The 19,820-nt window shown below is 45.8% G+C and overlaps 6 protein-coding genes across 6 annotated transcripts; 1 reads left to right on the forward strand and 5 right to left on the reverse strand.

The window, feature by feature from the left end:
* Positions 1 to 5,926: 5,926 nt before the first annotated feature.
* Positions 5,927 to 7,049, reverse strand: N7520_002068 (uncharacterized protein; the record flags this gene model as incomplete). Its single annotated transcript, XM_057136003.1, has 2 exons — positions 5,927 to 6,930; positions 6,992 to 7,049. The coding sequence occupies 2 exons, from the start codon at positions 7,047 to 7,049 to the stop codon at positions 5,927 to 5,929; spliced, it is 1,062 nt and encodes a 353-aa protein (XP_056998689.1).
* Positions 7,050 to 7,781: 732 nt separating this feature from the next.
* N7520_002069 (uncharacterized protein) lies at positions 7,782 to 9,735 on the reverse strand (the record flags this gene model as incomplete). The annotated part of the gene is made up of 5 exons (XM_057136004.1): positions 7,782 to 8,242; positions 8,291 to 9,104; positions 9,166 to 9,315; positions 9,403 to 9,510; positions 9,571 to 9,735. The coding sequence occupies 5 exons, from the start codon at positions 9,733 to 9,735 to the stop codon at positions 7,782 to 7,784; spliced, it is 1,698 nt and encodes a 565-aa protein (XP_056998690.1).
* Positions 9,736 to 10,327: 592 nt separating this feature from the next.
* On the reverse strand, positions 10,328 to 11,368 carry N7520_002070 (SDR family NAD(P)-dependent oxidoreductase; the record flags this gene model as incomplete). The annotated part of the gene is made up of 1 exon (XM_057136005.1): positions 10,328 to 11,368. One exon carries the CDS (start codon positions 11,366 to 11,368, stop codon positions 10,328 to 10,330), a length of 1,041 nt encoding a protein of 346 aa, XP_056998691.1.
* An 82-nt stretch (positions 11,369 to 11,450) lies between these two features.
* N7520_002071 (uncharacterized protein) lies at positions 11,451 to 12,023 on the forward strand (the record flags this gene model as incomplete). Its single annotated transcript, XM_057136006.1, has 3 exons — positions 11,451 to 11,552; positions 11,605 to 11,686; positions 11,746 to 12,023. 3 exons carry the CDS (start codon positions 11,451 to 11,453, stop codon positions 12,021 to 12,023), a joined length of 462 nt encoding a protein of 153 aa, XP_056998692.1.
* Positions 12,024 to 13,873: 1,850 nt separating this feature from the next.
* Positions 13,874 to 15,394, reverse strand: N7520_002072 (uncharacterized protein; the record flags this gene model as incomplete). Its single annotated transcript, XM_057136007.1, has 2 exons — positions 13,874 to 14,031; positions 14,104 to 15,394. 2 exons carry the CDS (start codon positions 15,392 to 15,394, stop codon positions 13,874 to 13,876), a joined length of 1,449 nt encoding a protein of 482 aa, XP_056998693.1.
* A 2,120-nt stretch (positions 15,395 to 17,514) lies between these two features.
* N7520_002073 (uncharacterized protein) lies at positions 17,515 to 18,739 on the reverse strand (the record flags this gene model as incomplete). The annotated part of the gene is made up of 3 exons (XM_057136008.1): positions 17,515 to 18,444; positions 18,496 to 18,639; positions 18,695 to 18,739. 3 exons carry the CDS (start codon positions 18,737 to 18,739, stop codon positions 17,515 to 17,517), a joined length of 1,119 nt encoding a protein of 372 aa, XP_056998694.1.
* Positions 18,740 to 19,820: the final 1,081 nt, after the last annotated feature.

Here is a 19,820-nt window from a genome sequence, read left to right on the forward strand (position 1 = left end):
CTGAGGTAATCGCAACGACGAGGCGACTACCCGTGAAAACGTAGTGTGGAATGATGGTCTAACACGTGAGCGGGATTTCAGCCACTATGTATGTTCAACAGAGCATTAAATTTCAGGAAACTCGCATTCTACATGTATGGAAACCAGAGGTATAAGGTAGAAATCTCCAATCAAACTGAATCATGATTAACATACCAATTTGACAAGTCGCCTCATATAAAACAAGCGATGATTCTGGGTATTCAACACTTCCGATATTCGGCGGGGATCCTTCTCATATCTACGTCAATCGTCTATGATATTTCAAAATCGCATTCCAGCTAGGGAACTGCATATAATTAACTAAGCTTACTCAAGTGCACCTCTCACTTGTTCGTCCACAAAATTTTTAACAGAGGAAGATCCAAAGTCATTCGTTCTTGATTTAGCGGTGAACAAATCCTTACCTTGAATGCATTAACTGGTCATAGGTTAGTGTGCAGTCTCGTCTTTCCAGTTTCCCTCGCCTTTGAAGATACAGATCAATGACTAGTATACTAACCCTTACAGCATTGACTGCATAGAAGATTCAAGGATCTATAAATTACATGTGACAAGTTGTACTAGGAGCGATCTCAAATACGTGGCAAGGGACCTATAATCCAGTTCGAGTAGTGCGCACTACATCAAGCTATGATGGAAAGATGGAAACTAGATTTTGGAAGTTGAGACATAGAGAAAACTCTGCTATGTAGAGATAAAATCCGATATCCAAGCACCTAGATTATCCGTATCTAAGTCCTCCTATTCGCATCCAGCAATGACTCAGAATTAGTTAAGGTAGTCGACTGCTTAGGCCAAATATCTTTTATTGTTTATTTAAGCAGTTCGTTACAAATGGATGGTCTCGGCATCAGGACTTACGAGCTCCAGGTTGAAGCGAGATTAGCCATGTTCCTATTCTAATGCCGATGTGGCGCTTTCCTGTTCTGCAGTAAAGGTATATCTTTTGTTTACCCTAGAGAAAATCCTTTAATTAAGCCAAAACAGGCAGCAGGTATATTGCAAGGGATGATATGCAAGAACTGAGGATCACATTGATACTTTAAAGAAAATAATACATTAATGATCATCATCACCAGTGCTTACCCTTTTTTTCCGCGGCCTCATTGTACAGGAACTCAAGCACCTCCCTTTCCATTATTTTGCCTTTTGCGTCGATCAGACCCCCCGGATTTCCTGTCCAGATCTTTCTATCTTGTCACCAATTGAGCTCAGGGCGATCTCGACACTTCCATATTATGTGTTTCATTGTGCCCAGCACCAACTCTTCTATCCAGAGCAAGGAGTTCAGCATGCAGCTTATGCTGATCGAATAGAAAGACATGTTCGGTGAACCCGTTAGTTTGACCACCATTTTCAACGGCGCTCTAGTCAGTACCTCAGAGGTTGAATTCAAGGATCATAGATTTGGTTTGCATAATTTTGAGCAAAGAGGCGTCCTGTATTGAAGACACGGTTAAAAGGAGAGATAGAGCGAAGGACTATTTAGGTACTTTAACAAGCGATATGCCATTTCCTGCCATTTCCTCATGCACATGCTCAATCCCTTACCTGAGTCTGTCGAGTAAACACTACCTATATGGTACTAAAGCTGTTTTGGAGGTTTAATCTTGGTTTCGCCGCCACTTTTGTGATGAGCTATTGTTTTGGCAAATTCATCCAGCTTACCCTTTTGTAAGCCGAAAGATACAGTCGGCTGATAGGATGGATGATTTTATTTGCGATGACTTCTTGCGGGCGATGTGCAGCCTACTACTATTTTGTAAATTCATGTGTCTTCTATTAGAATTTACCACTTATTAGACGAATCTTGAGCCTCGTTGGGGCCTGACCATAGGATGTGGAGAGTAGGGCTTCCCGTCCGCTCAGCCGTACTTGAGCCATACGCCGGTAGGTTAGTAGCATGGTGGGTGACCGCGTGTGAATCCCTGCTGTTGTATGTTTTATGTTTCCGCCTCAAAAGAAGCGGAATCATACATCCTTCTCATGATATGTATCTGATTCGTTCAGATAAGCTCCTCTTGCTAGCGTGGTCTGTAAAAGAAAGCCATAGACTTAGGTTCCTATAATAAGTATATATGTATGTATGTATAAATTCATTTACCGTGACGCTTTATATCGACAGTGAAATGCAAGATACAATAACTATACATTGGAGTAGTAGCGCCACTATAGCGGGTCAGTAATATAGGCATAATTCAAACGGCTAGTTTGGTTAGAGTAGGTCGATAAACCGGGATAGAGAGAGCTGATCACCATACCGTGAACAGGATTCCATCCTGCATGGCTCCGTGAGGGGATTTGATGGATCTGGGTTCTGCATAAAGCATATTTAGTGAAAGTCCTCGGGGCGGTGAGACTAATCTATCAAGACTGATAATGGGTATATGCCACTGTAGCAAATGCACCGAGACTGGGCCTCCTGCGTTATTACCTTATCTTCAGCAGCATTAACGGTACCCGTAGGTATAATCACAAAAGCATGGTTGATTACTCGAGTCTATAAGGCCTTAGACCGAGGTATCCCAATGGATTAGTATCCCTGGCGCGCCACGTCGTCTCACCTGGGGCGGTAAGTCCATTTCAAATAGCAGACCTAATATATACTGCACACGGCAATGAAAGCATGTCTTGAAGTGCCTACCAGTGGCAGCAAGAAACATAGAACATGGATGATGGTGCATACAGCCACTGCAATAGACTAAAGAATCGTCAGTATTGCCGGCAGCGTCGTGCGCAAGGGTCTCGCACTCAACCTGTAGCGGTTGGGGATGACGGCATCTGTGACAAATTAAGCTCAATATTTCTATCGTTGATGAAGATAGTCGAATGTTATGGCACCGGCTACAGCACTTGGTAGACGGAAGGGAGTTCAAATCCGCAGCAGAATGTTCACGGGGAGGCATCGATTGGTCAAACTCGACATATATTAGATGTCGTGAGAGACTGTAGATGTTAAGAGGAACCAACGCGCGTATAAAGCTGGCAGCAGACCGAAATCAACGTCTTAACAAATGCACAGCAGGCGATGTACTCCGTAGATGCAAACCAAGAAAGAAGGACTCCTAAGATGGGAATAGGCTAAACTAGGCTTCTTCAGGACCCCAGTTTTTCCGGACCCAACCCAACCCAACCCTTGGGGCCCCGATTAGGTCGCAAACATAACAAACATGCCAAGTCCCTCAATACAGCAGCATGTTTGTAGTTTGTTTTAGGACCCGATATATGAAATTTTATTATTTTGCTAGTCATCATCTCTTAATATACTATTAGCAATATATATTCCGTATAACATATTAAATTATTATTGGTCTCTAAAAATGAATGAATTATAAAGGGTTGTCAGAAAATGGTAGAGCTACCGCTTATTTTAAATATATACAGTGACGTGTCAAGTATTAACTTAGTTAACTAACACACAATTTGATTATGTAATATTCTGCCCGCCAGAAAACATTTTGAAATCAGGCGAAGTAGTATTCGCCAGTGTATAAAAAGACTTATGTAACCCTCTATATCGAATCATTGCTTACATTCGGAGCTTTCATAGATATTTCAAATATTTTTACATGATTCAATACGTGATTTAGAGAGGCACAGTAGGCGGTGGGGAGGGCGGGTCCCAAGGGGGTGTTAACACTTTTGTGAACGAAACTTTCCTAGATTCATAAAATTTAGTTTTATCATTATTTTCTCCATTTCCACCAGTCTGATTTGATTCAAATTGAGAGTATAGATTGATTGAACCCATTTATATCTATATCTATAGTCTACTTTTAATATACCCTTTATAAGTAGTAAATTCAGAGAATACAAGAGCGTAAAGTTATGAAAATTCAGGGATAAATTATGCAAAAATTTGGGTAGAAAGCGGGGCCCCATTGGGGCCCCAAGAAAACCCAATGGGTTGGGTTGGGTTGGGTTTAGAAGTTGGACCTCAATTGTCCTGAAGAAGCCGAGGCTAAACCGAAGACGGGTATGCACTTTTTCACATGACCAATGGTGAAGTGACAAATAAAGCAGACCAACCAATGGGATAGCCGGGGATTGACCCAGAGCAGGGCGCGCTCAACCGGAAAAAGGTCGATCTCTGTCAAGTATGCATATATATAGAGTGAAATAGAATGTACATGTGTCGTGTACCACTCCCTAAAATGAACTTGGAGCCTGGTCAGAGCCTGCCGTGGCCTAGTCGCAGTTCTTGATATCTTGCCCTCAGGGCGCGCCAAAGGTACGGCCATTCTCAAAATCGGCTTGACCGATATATGTCGAGAAACAAATTGGCGAACTGAAGAATTGGTGGAATACCACTAGGAACCTTTGGGATCGGCTTATTCATCGTTCGCCCATGTTCATCCTAGTACGGTGTCATAACACGCCATAGTTCAATCTAAACACCCTTGAGATCACTTGCCCGATCAGAACACCTTCAATCAACCATCTGATTCTGTTGGACATGTTCAGTACTAGCTAGTACATTAATTCCTCATTCCGACACTTATTTTCAGACTCACTGCCAAGGCCTCAGCGCAGATCATCCATTAGGCGAGCTGCCCTAGATTGAGGGCCACGGAAATGCACTGTGTATGGTACTATATCACCAGATGTAATATTATAGCCCCGTTTTGACGAGAGACTCTATTGGTGGGTCACTGTACCACCGAATTGCTCTTTACGGCGGCACTCAACTAAATGTAGCAGGCGCAATGGATGTTCCATACTAAGGCTTGGGTAATGGGGCCAGAAATGAGTTTCCTGCCCTCCCAATTATGCGATATGCAGAGTAACACAAGCGCAGCTAAATTTTCATCATAAATGCATGTACTGTAGCATTCCTCCGCCACCCAATATATGGACGGGGGGTTTCCATCCATAGTTCATGGTACTCGGTCTCCTTGCACACTAGATAACGTATTTCCCAAGCGGATGGCCCACCCGCTTGGGAAATACGTTAGTGGAGTAGAGTTAGGAGAGGCCTATCTCTGTAATTTATTTGATGGGATCCAGGGTATCAAGTTTTCAATACATTGAGCTCTTTCCCTAAAGCTGAAAGCTTGCTTCTCTAAGAGATTCCTTTCACCTAAGTATATCAAAGCTTGGAAACTATTAGTAAAGGTCGCTGTGTTATAGCTTTTAAAATTAATCTGATGGATGCGTCCATCCTTATGCTCGTAAAATTCGCCCCAGCTGTATGACCAAAAAAAACAGCAGAAAGCACACTTTATTGCAAGATCGCAACTTCCTTTTTGTCATTGTAAGATATAATTCTTCACCCTAGGCTTTTCTAAACGCTTTTTGCCCGCAGATAGACAAGCCCTATGAAAATACGCTTGGGAACTTATAGAACTTCCGTGGCAACCCATCACCGAGCTGAATATCCAGAGATCCCTTAAAGCTGCAAAGAGAACCACCGCACCTGGTGTAGACGGCGCGTCGACGCTTGTGTCGGCTTAGAGCGCGTAAAAAGTAGCTCATAGTGAAATGTTCGATCCTCATCACACATAGATAAAGCTCTGACTGCTCGATGAAGCAATCTGCAGATGAGGACGAGCGCTGTTATGAACAGGTACATGCCCCCGAGTTACACAAAGACATACCTGAGCGAAAATTGTGTACGATACTGAAAATCGTACTTGAATAGTTGTGAGTATATCATCATATAATTAATTCCTAAGACTCAGTACTTTTATGTGACTGGCAAACAGTCGAAAAATAGCAGACGTGGACTTCATGGTTCGGCTCCAAGAAAGTAAGGTAAAAAATGGAATAAATACAAATAAGAATAAGAAATGGGTAATTCTCAATATCGCTGGTAGACTAAAAATACTGAAAAATCACCGATCTAACATCAAATTCAGATATCCTCTCACTAAGTTGCCGAGTTTCATGGCCGAAGATAGGACTGGGCAGATGCCGGAATGGGTCTGCGAGGGCTCATAGATGGTGTACATCGGCCTCGGGTAACGAAAGTCTTTCTGTGGCGTCTCCAGATTGTTGAATTTTCTGCAGACTTATCGGAACCTACAGAATCACTTCGTTTAGAAAGACTCCTCCCGGATTCTTTTCGCCCAAAATCACTCCAATCTTCATCGTCAATCATCTTGATGGATTGAGGTAGCACAGGCGCGGCGGAATTCCCCCAACAATTTTTCAGCATAAAGTGAGCCAGGGCCTCTACAGTGAGACGATCCCTAGGACAGAAGTGAGAACCGTGATATTGGACAATCTCGTATGAAGAGAAACACTCAGCCAAATCCACGGTCCCATAGTGCTCAACGACGGCGTCCATGCTAGCCAGCGCGTGAACACTAGGTGTCTGTATTGGCCACTGGTAGAGACTCCCGTAGTACCTCACTGTGCCCATGTATCCTGCAATGCTGATGCAGCACCGCAAAGGCTTCTGAGCAGGAAGCTTGAGAAAATCGTCAACAGGAAGACCTTGTGCACGGATGGCAGCAATCTTTTCTGGGTTGTCGCTGCAGTCGATCAGCGAGGAAATCATTCCTGCTAAGGCGCCCCCTTGTGAAAACCCAAGGATGCCATGAATAGGTCTCCCGTGGATGTACGTGGCCACATAGGAGAGCGAAGCCTCAATGCCTCTATACCGACTTACGTTATCTCGACCGTACCACCAGCCAAAAAGATCAAAACCTTCCTTTTCATAGCCCAGGGGTAGAAAATTTTGTCTTTCGTTTTTCTGCTCTTCCTTTCTGTCCACGCTGTTTAAACCGAGCCCAATTGGGTGTTCGAGAATCAAAGGCGCGTCGGGGTATAAGAACTCAATTCTGCCTGGAAATTCTGAAAGAATCTTGGGAGTAAGCAGCTGAGTGATGCGGTTCGATATGCGACTTGCTTTTGCGCGGAATTGAGATCCATTTTGAGCGAATCCTAATAAAGGATGTCGTTGTTAATGGACATTAGCGGAATTTTATATGGATTTTGACCTCACCATGAACCATCAGAATTCGGAACTTGGCCAGATCATAGGGGGTTTCTGCTGAACCCATATTTCTGGCCTACAGATCTTCGCCTTCTGTTGGGATATTGGTATGTAGATGGGAAGAATGGGGAACGCGGCGGAGCTGTCGTGCGTACAGTGAACCCCTACCTAATAATTAGATAATGGCCATTGTGTCATTGATCAAGGATTCTGGAAACTTGGTACCTAAGCTCGGCACCTAGGTTTATTCATCGCCTCCTTGCAGTTTTCTGCAGCTAAGTTACAATTTCACCAAAAATTCGATAATGCTGATGTAGTGAAGATATGGAGAGGGAATGGCGGTGAGGCTGATGTACTGTTTCTATGTTGCATTGCAGGTATGCAATGCATAAGCCGAAATAAGCCGAGGGGAGCTGTTTCGGCAGGAGATGTTTGTTCCCTAGAATATCGGAAGGTGATTCTGGTAAATATAGTAAGGCTGTGCCATAATCCGTAAGAACCCGCACACGAACCCGCCCTATGATCAGAATATAGTCTAGTGCTAAAAAGATTTATAGTCTACTATAGCCCACTTTTTCTTTATATAGAGAGACGCTAAGACCTTTATAGTCTAATAGACTACAATCACTCTTATAGGATAGGGTTAGGTTAAAGATGGAAAAGTTTGACGGTATGATAAGTTTTTACGTTACGCTACGCCCCACCAACAACTTTGTAGCCATGGACAACTATATATAGATATATCCTCATATGATGAACAGTAAACCTTCTAAGGTTCGTAGTAAAATACTGGAGCTACTTACTCCCTCAGCTGCTTGTCGCGCATCTCTGATTTCTCCAACGCAGACTCCACATGGTTGTTCATCTTGGTTGCCACCGAGTGCAACGAACAAGCCACGATAGCATTGACCGCCACAACCACGCAGATGGCGATCCACACAAACCGCCAGGAGTAAGTCTCGGCCTGTAAGTGGGCGTTCTCGATCGCAGGGATCAGCGATGCAGGAAGACCTTTCACGTCATCGAGAGCCATTGGATTCGAGCTGAGAACTGCCGCGACTACCTGACCGGTAAAGCTTCCTTTATCGGCGGCATTGAGAATGTTGCCGACATACTGGGCTGTCGATGCAGCGATCTTGTTGTTATATACTGTGGTGAAGATGGTGATACCGACAATGCCACCGAGGGCACGGCAGGCGATACTGATGGTACCCGCGGTCCCGAGCAGGAAAGATGGGACGGAAAGGCCAATAGCCACGACTGAGGATAGTTAGTTTTGAAAGAAGCTTAATTAGGGGATGTACATACCTGGAATGACGGTGGTTACGGCAGTTCCCATGCCGAACAGCGCGGAGAAGGCATACGCCCAACTCAAACGCTGTGGATTGACCAATGCCATGAGGCCCGTGAAAAGGCTGCACCATAGCAGAGCAACCACGAGCATAACACGATAGGATTTTGTTCGAGCCATAACCCATCCAGCCGGGATACATCCAAAGGCCGAAGTAGCCAGATACGGAGTAAGGACTACAGCAATGTGTAAAGCATCAGTGGTGAATAAGCCCGCGATCTGCTGGGCATACAGCACATTAACACCGAGCAACAGCATGCCATCCACAATGCAGACAAACAGCAGAATGGGGAAGTTTCTCGTTTCAAACATCCGGTGGTCGAAGATTCCCCTAGAGGTGAATTTCCATTCATAGACAGCAAAGGAAACCAGGCCCACACAGCCAGCGACAAGTGTGGCGATCACCTGGGCCGACGACCACGCATACGCCGAGCCACCCCATGTCAACGCGATGATAATGGAAGCAATGGACCCGACAAAGAGAAAGGTGCCCAGGTAATCCACCTGCGAGAAAATTTCCCGCCGTTGACCCAGCTGCCGCCGCAGACCTGGTCGGGGCGGGTGGTAGAAGGTAAATACGAGGACGGCCGAGGTGCCGTAGACGAAAGCGTTGAGATAGTATGACCAGCGCCAGGTTTGATATTTCACCAAGGCTCCGGCACCGATTGTTCCTGCGATGACCATGCAACTTGCCATTGCCTGCGAGAATCCCATTGTCCATGGCCGGAATTTGTTGGGCGTTACTTCTTGTGCGGCGGGGACACCCATGGTCTATGAGGATACTGTTAGACTTTGCGTTTACTCTGATATGATATTCTTTTTATCAACTTACACAGCCTGCATTGCCTAGACCGGTCAATGCATTACCGACCACGATGACGGTAGTCTTGTGCGCAGAGCCGGAGGTGACCGAGCCGACCATTCCTAGTATGCTGCATAGTACAATAAACCATTTCTTGCCCAAGCGATCGCTGAGGGATCCCTAGATAGAAGTTTGGTATCAGCTGGGAGGGACTTGACAAAATGTTGTGGAGCAGAAGTTAGGGCTCGACAAAACGAATTGACTCACAAAAACCGGGCTAAAAGCTAGGGTAACGAGAAGATTGGCGTTCGCAATCCATGAAGCGAGCGAAACACCTCCCAAGTCCTGAATTTGGAAACTGATGATGGTATTGGTCTGCACGAAGAGATCATTAGCTAGACATCCACCCTCTCAAACGTGGCAGAGAATACATACCGTATTCGAAATAGCAGCACAATTATTCGACCACGACAGCGCAAAAATAGCCATCAACGTGCGCCACCTAACCTGATAAATAGTATTGGGCTCATCGTCAGGTAGAAGACCAATCGGCTCAACAACAGAAACATCCTCCTCGTGTCCGGTCTCCGGTTTGGACATGGCGAATGCACCTGCGTGTCAGGTATCAGGTGTCTGGTGTTTCAGCAAAACGTAGACACAGTTGACCTGCACAGCTCATCAATATAAACGGGACATGGGTATGCACTCTATTATCTAAATACAAGTGGGTCTCTTTGACAGGTCAGGGTTCCCCGGATTCCAAATCCCCGTATTCCAAAGCTGGGGTCATGCGAATCCGGACACAAGCTTTCGGATAAGCCGAGCCGAGAATGACGGGGTTGGTCCAGAGCTCGGATGATCCTTTCCATTGGGGTCAGAATTACCCACTTGGATGCGAGACAGGAGGTGGGCAGATTACCTAAGTGGATTGGTTGGGAGGGCCCCGGTCATATCTGGTGACGCTCCGACGTTCACTCACCTTCCAGGGTTGGTAGGTATTTGCCCGGCCGGACAATGATGACGAGAAAAAGACGGCCAGAAAGCTGTACTCAAAGCAGTTATTGGTATGGAAGCTTCATGAAAAGGCCACTCATAGAACAGTCATTAATGTATGTAGTCATAATCACGAGGGATTATGCAACACTTTGTTCATTGCTCTAATTCCTGTCTGTATGCAAGCTGACTCATCTATTTACTTCTTGCTCTCCACAAACGCATCCTGTTGCTCCTCAACGTCTCTAGTACAATCAATAAACTGGCCCTTTAGACCCGCACCTTTGCCCGCACATAGCCATACAGTTGTCCAAGCCGGCAGTTGTGGCGCAAAGTGCGGCCGAGTCCGGCCTAAGCGTTCTAGTAGCTCCACCACGTACGGGGCCTCATTCCGTGTTTTCTGCGGAAATGCCGTCTGGTGCAGTTGCGTCTCAATCTCGCCGGGGTGAATGCTAAAGACCTCTATTTTGTTGGCAGTGTTGTGCTCCTTCGGTTGGAGCTGCTCAAGTTCCGCATGCAGCGTTCCTGCGAACCGTGTGATAGCCGTCTTCGCACAATTATAGCTCGAAGTCCAGGGGAGATCGGCTTTCGCAGCACGGGAAGAAGTATAGATGATAGTGCCCTCGTTTTGTCGCATCATTTCCGGTAGGAATAGCCGGGTAAGCTCCACAGGGGCGCGCACGTTCAGTTCCATGACATCCCACCAGCCATCCGCCTCGGTTAGATGAAAGGGCTGGAAGATGTTGTTCCCCGCATTCAAGATAAGGAGGTGAATTGGACCTAGTTGGTCGTGGAATTCCTGAACGAGGCGCTCCTGGTCCTCGCGTTTGAGAAGATCCGCGGTAATCCCAATCACCTTCCCCGCTCCGGAAATGAGCTCCTGGACCTCCGCCCTGGTCGCTTCCACTTCGCTGGCGGTGCGAGCAGTGATGGCGATTTTGGCGCCAGCTGCAGCCAGTGCGAGCGCGACTTCTCGACCGATGCCTCTGCCCGAGCCGGTAATGAGGGCGTTTTTGCCCTTCAGCGAGCCGGTAAGCTTATCGGGAGAGATGGGCGGATACAAATCCGTTCTTAGCGTGAATGGGGAATCCATGGAGCTGAGATGTGGTTTTCTTTGATTGATAGTATCGGTGCGATGTGCCTTCTGGTAGGTAGATTTGTTTGTCTTGTATTTATCATGGGGTGGAGCCATCGGATATCCCGATGAGCCGACCATACATCGGGATGTGGATGGACGCATTTTGCCGGTGAGGGGAGAGCTATATACTTATTCAAGCTGTGTTGCCACGGGTCCATACCCCGCGCTTAGTCTGTGTGCAACAATGGGAAAATTCGAGCTTTACATTCCGGACAAGTTGTCCTTCCAGGACTATATCGCTGTCGTCCAAACCGCCCGCGCCTGGGCTGATGGCTATGACCTGAAGGTAAGGGAAGACATCAATATTCTAAATGGATATGTGAATAATTTCGGTACAGGATTATGACCATCTTTTGGCCACACTAGCACCAGAAGTCATCGTCGACTACACAATAATTGTTCCTTCCTGGGGGAGAAAGTGTACGCTGCTGACGATTTCGCGCGCGAATGGTTGTCGGAAGAGCATCTCGGAAACAAAGCTCTCGCCACACAGCATCTCTTGGGCCAGCCTTATTTCAAGAGCGTACAGGAGAACGAAATTATTGTCAAATGGCAACAGCTCGCTAGCCATGGGCGAAGAGAGAACAGTGTTCGAGACTCGTCAAACAAGATCGGCGAGACAAGTGACGGTCGGAGTTGGATGGAACACGGTTTTATCAAGGTGGATGGACAGTGGAAGATTGCCAGGATTACACCTTCTCTGTCGTACCAGACAGGCGACTTTCAGCGTGTCAGACGCCTCGAAGGTGCTCCATAGGCGGCCACACCGGCAGGCCGCTGGCAAGAAGCTATAAATGTGCCATAAATTCCCCAAGTTCCTTGAATGGGATGTGATAGCGACAGTTGAATTGTTCTTGACCATTGAAATAGAATTATTGTTGGTTTTGGGTGGCCATGATATATAAATACTTGAAAGATTATACAGCTGCCAGGTCATCTTTGTGTATCAATGATATTTTCATGGCCCATTGCAATCGTATAAACATTGATCATCATCTTTTTCAACATCTTCGCACTTGCTCACCCGACTTAATATACGACTGGCCCAGCGATCATCTGCCCACTAATTACCCATGTCAATATCCAAATTCTCATCTTTGGATACAAATTGAAGAGGGAAATGCTCGTTGGATGTACGCTCTTCGCACGAATCGGATATACTCAGCAAAACTCACCACGACTGAAGGTCGCCCTCGGAGAGTAGTGGATCCCTCGACAAAGGTCAAAAGTGAGAGATGTGTAAGAATGTGTATTCTGTAAGTAGTGCTAAACTCGTATTAATATGACGTTTTCCTTACGGGACGGAATGTGACCTGTGAGGGTATGGTAATCCGTAGTAGGGACCAGGTCTCCCCACTACAATATCTAGTAGATCTTTTATGATAGCACAGTGAAATTGATTGCGGCCTTGGTCATTAAAGGAAGAATAAACCCGCCCGGTATCAAGTAATATTGTCACCACAACAGGACAAGATTCCTGGGCAGCATATGATAACATTGTCCTGACTGAATATCTCGAGACTATAGATCAAAAGCACCTGTCTCAATGAGCAAGCTGAGGCCCTCACAATTTCCAGCCTGGGCTGCGGCAGATAGGAAATTTTGCCCATGAGCATTGAAAGATATCGTATCACTTGCTCCAAAGTCAGTCCGAGTACTATCATAGACAAGATATTCTGGGGGCCGAAGCCATTCGCAACCCCCTGGAGAGCCCTATCCAAAGTCGGTTTTACCAAGGTCGATGCAATTCTGCCAGTTCCTGACCACATAGGTCAGATATGGGCGTTGAGTGGAACTCAATACGTCCGGCTCAGTTTTACTGAAGACACTGTTGTATTCGGTCCTGCACCCATCGAAAAGCATTGTCCGTTGCCCATTCAGGCGGGTTTCCCTGACATCAATGCCGTTGTCCCAAACTCCGGGCTTTCCTAGGGATGAATATTTTTTGGGTGGGGATGCGTCTTACTGTTACACCGAATGAAGTTCCATGACAAAGTTTTTTTTGGACCAGCTCCTACCCAGAAGCATTTTCCTTGTCCTAAAGATCTATGATCGCGTGTAGGATAAAAGGACGTGATTTGCGTGGTTGGAAGCAAAGAAGAAAACTATAGTGCGGTGGGGGAAATGGTTCTTAAGTCTCTAATGCCTGTTATTAGCTAAGAATAATAATGAGAAATAAATCTTGACCTCTATGATCATCAAAATCCATTATCACTTATAGTAGTTGACTAAAATATTCGTTCTAGATGTTGTATACAATATGGTAGACCAAGAATGAGAGGTCCACATCTAACTAGAGCTATCCAGATAACCTTCTGAATGGATGCGATGTAAATTTAGTCTACATATAAGAATCTTTGAAGATATACAGGTGCGAATAATTTAAATAAATCAAAGTAACGCAATTGACCAAACATGAAGAAAGTCGACTGCTTTGGGAGGTACGAAACCACCCTGCAGGAAGAATACTATCAAAACTCATTCTTACGCAAGTCATTCACTAGTATACTGGTATCTTTCAATATATGCCAGCGATATGATGGTTCAAACTAGAGACCATTCTATGATCTCTTTATCATGCCAAGCTTAGGTTATTTATTCAAGAATTCACTGGTCAACCGTCTCGTGGTGTGCGTGTTGCGAAGCCTCCTTGTCATGATCCAGCTCTGCTTCAATCTCAGCTCGAGTTTGAAGTGCTGTCTCTTCGGCAGGAGCATCGATATGGGCATTGAAATCCTTTGATGGATTGATCAGGAACAAGGTAGCTGCGAAAGTGGCTCAAGTTAGCTAACTGATAGGAATGACTTTTGAGGTTATTTTGAGTGACTATTACGTACCGATAGCTGCCACAAAAACAAAACACGCAGCTGTGATCCAGGCATTGCGAAACGCAATGCTGTATGCGTCTTTCAATGCCGTGGCTGCCGCCATAGCTATAGCTGGTGTGACACCTGGAATAGATTCCACAGCACTGGAACTTCCTGATGCAAGGGCACCAATGAGGGCAGATAGCTCAGCTTGTGGGAATCCCAAAGGTAGTACGGCTTCCGCAATCTTCGGGGCCAGATGCTTTGAAAGGGAGTTATGAATGATTGCATTGTTGATTGCAAGTCCAATAGCGGCCCCGAATGATCTGATAGAAGTCATCAGACCGGATGTGATGGAGATTAACTCAGGTGGTGTATCCAGTTGAGCGGCCACCATGACAATGGGTAAGATCATTCCAAGTCCGAGACCGGCAAATACGGGGTATCCCCAAAGGACTGTGAGGGTGGTATTAGGGGCAATCGTTGCCATAAGAATGTTGAAGACAACTAGAGATGAGACGCCGACGAAAAGAGGGTATCGAACGACTTTTCTGGTTGACGACCATAGTCCCGCCAGTGGAGCAAAGGCGACGGACGCAAAGAACAAGATTGTGAAATGGAGGGCCACGGTCCATAGTGAGCCCCCAGTGAGTAGGCCGGTCTCAAACGGGTAGTAATTGTTGCAGGTAAAGAAAGAAAGACCCTCTGCAAATGCAATGGCGAGAGAAATTGGGAAGTTCCGTCTTTTAAAGAGGCCGTGATGGAGCATGCCGTCGCTCTTCCAGCGCCATTCATAGAGGATAAAGGCAACAAGGAGCAATATCCCAACGATGAAGGGTGCAAGAATGTGAGCATCAGACCATGTATATGGGTTTTGTGACCAAGCGAGACCAACACAGAGTAGGGTCAGTCCAGGCGCAAACGTGCCAATACCAATCCAGTCGAGTCGCCGAAGTTTCTCACCAGTGCTCAATGCTATTTGAGCCTCTCGAGGAGGAGGGTTGTAAAAGCAGAGGCAGAGTACCAAAGACACCATGAAAATTCCGGCGACAACATACCAGTAAACTCTGTAATTCTCAAGGTTGTTGTAGCGGAGCAGTGCGCCACCCATTAACAGGCCAGCCACGGCTCCCAGTCCCGCGGTCAAATTCACTGTAGCCTGTGCAGTTGGCCGATGCTTTCGTGGTAATACCTCCGAGACAACGGCGAAGAGTAGAGATTGACTGCCAAATGACATACCCAAGAGGCAGAACCCGCCAATCACCATGCCCATCGACGTTGCCCGTCCGATAACAAGGCAGCCAGCGAATCCACAGAGCATCAGGACAACAAGAAACCATTTTCGCCCCCAATAGTCAGCGGCCTGACTTACTGGCAGAGTCAGAACAGCAGTGAATATAGTAAGAATTGAGCTAGGCCAGACGCTCAGACTGCTTTCACCAAATAGCGTTGTAATCGGCTGAGCTAGAAAGCCAGCGCCAACGATACCCATAAGTTGGGCGAGATAGATAAAATTGATTGACTGAAAATTGATTAGAATTCAATTTGGAAGTTCATATTTCAAGACGAGGTATGGAATCTGTACCGTGACAACTAGGATTGTTTTGAGGCCAATGTGGACTTCCTCGTGAAAGGTAGAAGATCGAACGGAAGCCATATCGTTAAGGGTCCAAAATGAAAAAGGCAAAGATCTGCGTTCCTGCAGAAGACATGTGGATCCAAGGCCCTTTCTATATCCATGATATGTACTATGTACATCGGAACCCCAAAAAGTCTAAGTTTGAGAATACGCGGGGTACACTCGGCATGTTCCCCCTCATTTACCACCCTCACCCGTAACTCTTCCTGGGCCTCGCCACCGTTTCTTCAGTCCAGTCACAGGTGCAGTACAATCCTTGTAAGTACCGAGAATCTATCCCGGATGAATCAGGGAATTCCGGAGACGGGCACGACCAGTTCGATCAACTCCCGGTTCCCAGCCACAATCTAAATGACTTCACGTGTATAATATAATACGCATCTTTCAAACGAAATAAAATCTAGAACGTCATACCTCGCAGGGATTTGGAACATTTATTCTGCCTATCATCGCTATAGCCTTCCTATACGCAGAATATAACCTCGCGCCACACATAGACTTTCGGGGGCTGCATGTGCTGAAATTTCTGTGGACAGTGGGATCACTGGGGAGTACTTATTAAAACAATATACAGAGAGGTTCTGGTCAACAGACTTTCAAGGCAGAGTCGTAAAGGGTTAGTAGCCGGGTTTTTAGGTAGTTCGATATGACATGTACTTCTCGCGAAAGTCCATATGTAGGGATACTCTTGCGGAAATCCCGAGTTCGAAGATCATATCTTACATTGGCTTTCTCTTTTTCTTTCTGGCTGCATTGGAGTAATTTGGGCCCTGCGCATACCTCTTATTTGGAAACCCCGCAGGTTCATGGATATCCCGAAGTCGAAGTGTTCATATTTCAAAGCTGCTAGAATCGATACCCTAAAATCAAGCTATAATAAACCTCTAGGTTAGGTAAAAATGAGGCAGGATTATATATAAATTGGAGTTCAGTAGTATTCTTTATGGCGGGAAAGCTCGGGTGGGGGTTAGTTCGGGAGAGGGTCAGGGTCCAGACCCTGACCCTGTGCTAGAGGAAGAGATATTAGAGGACACTTCGACAGCTTCAAGAGGCAATAAATCATTTCTCGTCAATCCAGAGCATATAATATTGCCGCCTAGATGATAGACGTGACTCATTCCCTAAAATAATACTTCATCAGCTCGGAGTTCCCGCTAAGTTCTTTTTGTCCAGTACCATGGTAACCGTTGATCATGAGATATGACTTGCTATTATACGAGGACAATATATCCCCCACATTCCGAAACCAAGAAGCTTTGACCCGAACCCATGGTTGTCTTTCGGTACCCATTCCATCCGCATAGGCAGCTAGCCCGATCGTGGCTGACTATGGTATATCTCTTCCTCTAGCACAGGGTCAGGGTCCAGACCCTGACCCTCTCCCGAACTAACCCCCACCCGAGCTTCCCCGCCATAAAGAATACTACTGAACTCCAATTTAAATATAATCCCAGGGTACTCGAATGATTGAGTTCTTCTGTCACGTCCATTTATACTTTCGACCTCGCGATGGTACAGGCAAGTATCTGCATAGAAAAGCCGACATATGGCGAGCAAACGTTACCATAGTTCAGCCTCTCATAGCACCGACAGCCGGAGTACGAGATTAACTCGCACAACCTACGTAGTCAGAGTGAGAAGCGCAATCCACCATGCTAGTAGTCAATTCTATCCTGAAGGGGGTCTGCTCTTTCATTTCCAGTTACATAAGTAAAGGCGTGTCTTGCAACATTGATCGACCCATGATCATCGATTGATCATGCGAAAGAATTCTCTTTCTGCCCAAACAGAATATAAAACCACTAAAAGGTGGCGTGTGCTCGATACAATGTCAAACCCACGTCAGTCGAAAACTTCAACTCTGCATCTACTGCAGCGAAGTAAACGCTCCCTTCCTTTATTTCGTGGAATGATCCATCGCTCACATCCATCCTCCCCGAACCTTGAGTTACGACCAAAATACTAGGGCTCTGGATCACCCGGTGAGCTTCAACTTCCTTAGGACGCAGGGTGACGCCTAGAACATCGAATTCGCTGATTGGAGGCGAATATGCAGTGGTCCGTCCTTTCAAGCCTACCTGACTTGTTTTCTTTGGAAGTATGGATTCTTCCGGGCTGTGTGGCTTAAATGTAAGAGCTTGCGCAAAAAGCTCGACATCATCACGGTCAGGGCGTGGGCAGAAACCCGTGTTCAAGACATTGTCGGATCGCGCCATGCACTCCATGATGTCTCCAGATAGGTATGCATGAATGCTATCAGCAGGGACGCATACTGCCTCCCCGGGCTGCAAGATCATATAGTTCATTAAAAGTGTAGCGACCAGAATTCCATTGTCCGATTCGGGATACTGCTCGCGAAGTCGACGAAGGAGCGATGTGACTTGGTGATCATTGCGAAATTCTGGCAAAGGAGTGTTTTGGAGTTTGGTGACTGTGTCAGATACAGACTCTGGGGATAGGCTGAGCAAATTCGTGCAGAGCTGTCGTAAAACCTCGTCATTGAACACAGTATGCTTTGGCATAAGTGACTCTAATGGCTTGAGTCGCACCAGCTCAGCAATTTCGTCGAGGGGTTTGAACCCGACAAATGCCTCAAAGCGAGACAATGCAATCGCGATCTCGGGCTTGTGATTAGTGTCGCCGAATTTTTCAGGGTTCTCCTTGTGCAACTGCTCCGCCAAACTTTTGTCTGGATGAATTTGAAGGGGAAGTGCTTTTTCAAAGGACAAAATCTAGTCAAGATTAGTCATTGTCGGGTTTTCTGATCGGACAGTACATCTAACCTTGGGGAGGAAAGGAACATCGGAGCCATATCTACGGCAGACCGATTCTCCCACGAGACCGGGGTTCTTTTTGAGATGCTCTAGGAGGGATTCTCCTGTAGAACGAACTCGCGATGGTACACTTGGGTAAGTACCCATCCACATCTTTATGATATTAGCGCTTATTCTCCATTTTGTGCCAATGTGGAAGGGTACTGACTTCAGAATAGGTCTCAGAGTCGTCTAGCTCTCCTGCATCAGGCATGTTGGACCATAATTTACCTGCAAGAGAATCTTTCCCTACTTTACCCCACGGGTCATGCTGAATATTTGTTAAACCTTGGCGGTGTTTTCTTTCACATTGTGTCTTACCTTGCATGCGCAAACAAGTTGCAATACGCCGTCGGCCATATTTAGCTAAGTGAATTGTCAATTGATGATATAGGCCAGTTTCGTGCTGTTATCATTAGAGATAATCCGGTGCTATCGCATGAAAACATGTTTGGATGAATTTAAACAAATTCCGTCCGTAACAGGATCTATTACATAAATCTGGCGTCATTTACCGTTTGAATAATCAGGTCTCGGCAAGCGGACTATCGATACTCTGATAACTTGGTCTTGGTAGGTTGGATGTGGTCTGAATTTTGAATGGGATTTACTCAAACGGAATTTACTTAAACTTGAGATGTTTTCATTGACGGGTCAGAGAACGCACTTTTTAAGTTATCAAATTACATCACCGTGACCAAAGTTTTCCAGACCTGCCATTTCGCACAATTCACTAGTAAGAAGGTATTTAATTTTCTAATTATATGTCATATTGACAGTCGTCAAACAGGACACGATTCAACAGTTTTAACTCCAATGGTGCCTTGTTGGCAACTGCCACGAACAGCGGGCAGCGTTCATGGACAAGTAGACCCACCTATAGATGATTCCGCCAATTGGCGCCTCTAAGACCTGTCGCATGATAATTTGTGGAAACAATTCTACAAGCTTCGAGGCCAGCCCGGCAAAATCCTGGATACAGAATTTCCATTTAATCAAAAATGATGAAATGAATTGTCGACTTCAATGGTCGGCATCGTCCAATTTTCCTCTCAACTCAGGATCGCCTTCTAATCAAATTTTGAAACATTGGCATTACAGTATGGCGATCTTAAAGTCAAGACAGTCATGCATAAAGTAGCAAGATGTGCAGAAGGAGCGATGTTCTTTTGACCACTTTATTTTAAACACAGTCTTGCTTAGCCTTTGCTTTTGTGACCCTATGCCGACAAGGCCGAGTGAGCCTTTGACGTAATATATTAATAATCCAATGCAAGATCTGTTTCGACTCGCGA

The sequence above is a fragment of the Penicillium odoratum genome (assembly GCF_028828045.1).
Source record: "Penicillium odoratum strain IBT 22623 chromosome Unknown utg000002l_segment0_segment0, whole genome shotgun sequence".
In the NCBI taxonomy this organism is placed as follows: domain Eukaryota; kingdom Fungi; phylum Ascomycota; class Eurotiomycetes; order Eurotiales; family Aspergillaceae; genus Penicillium; species Penicillium odoratum.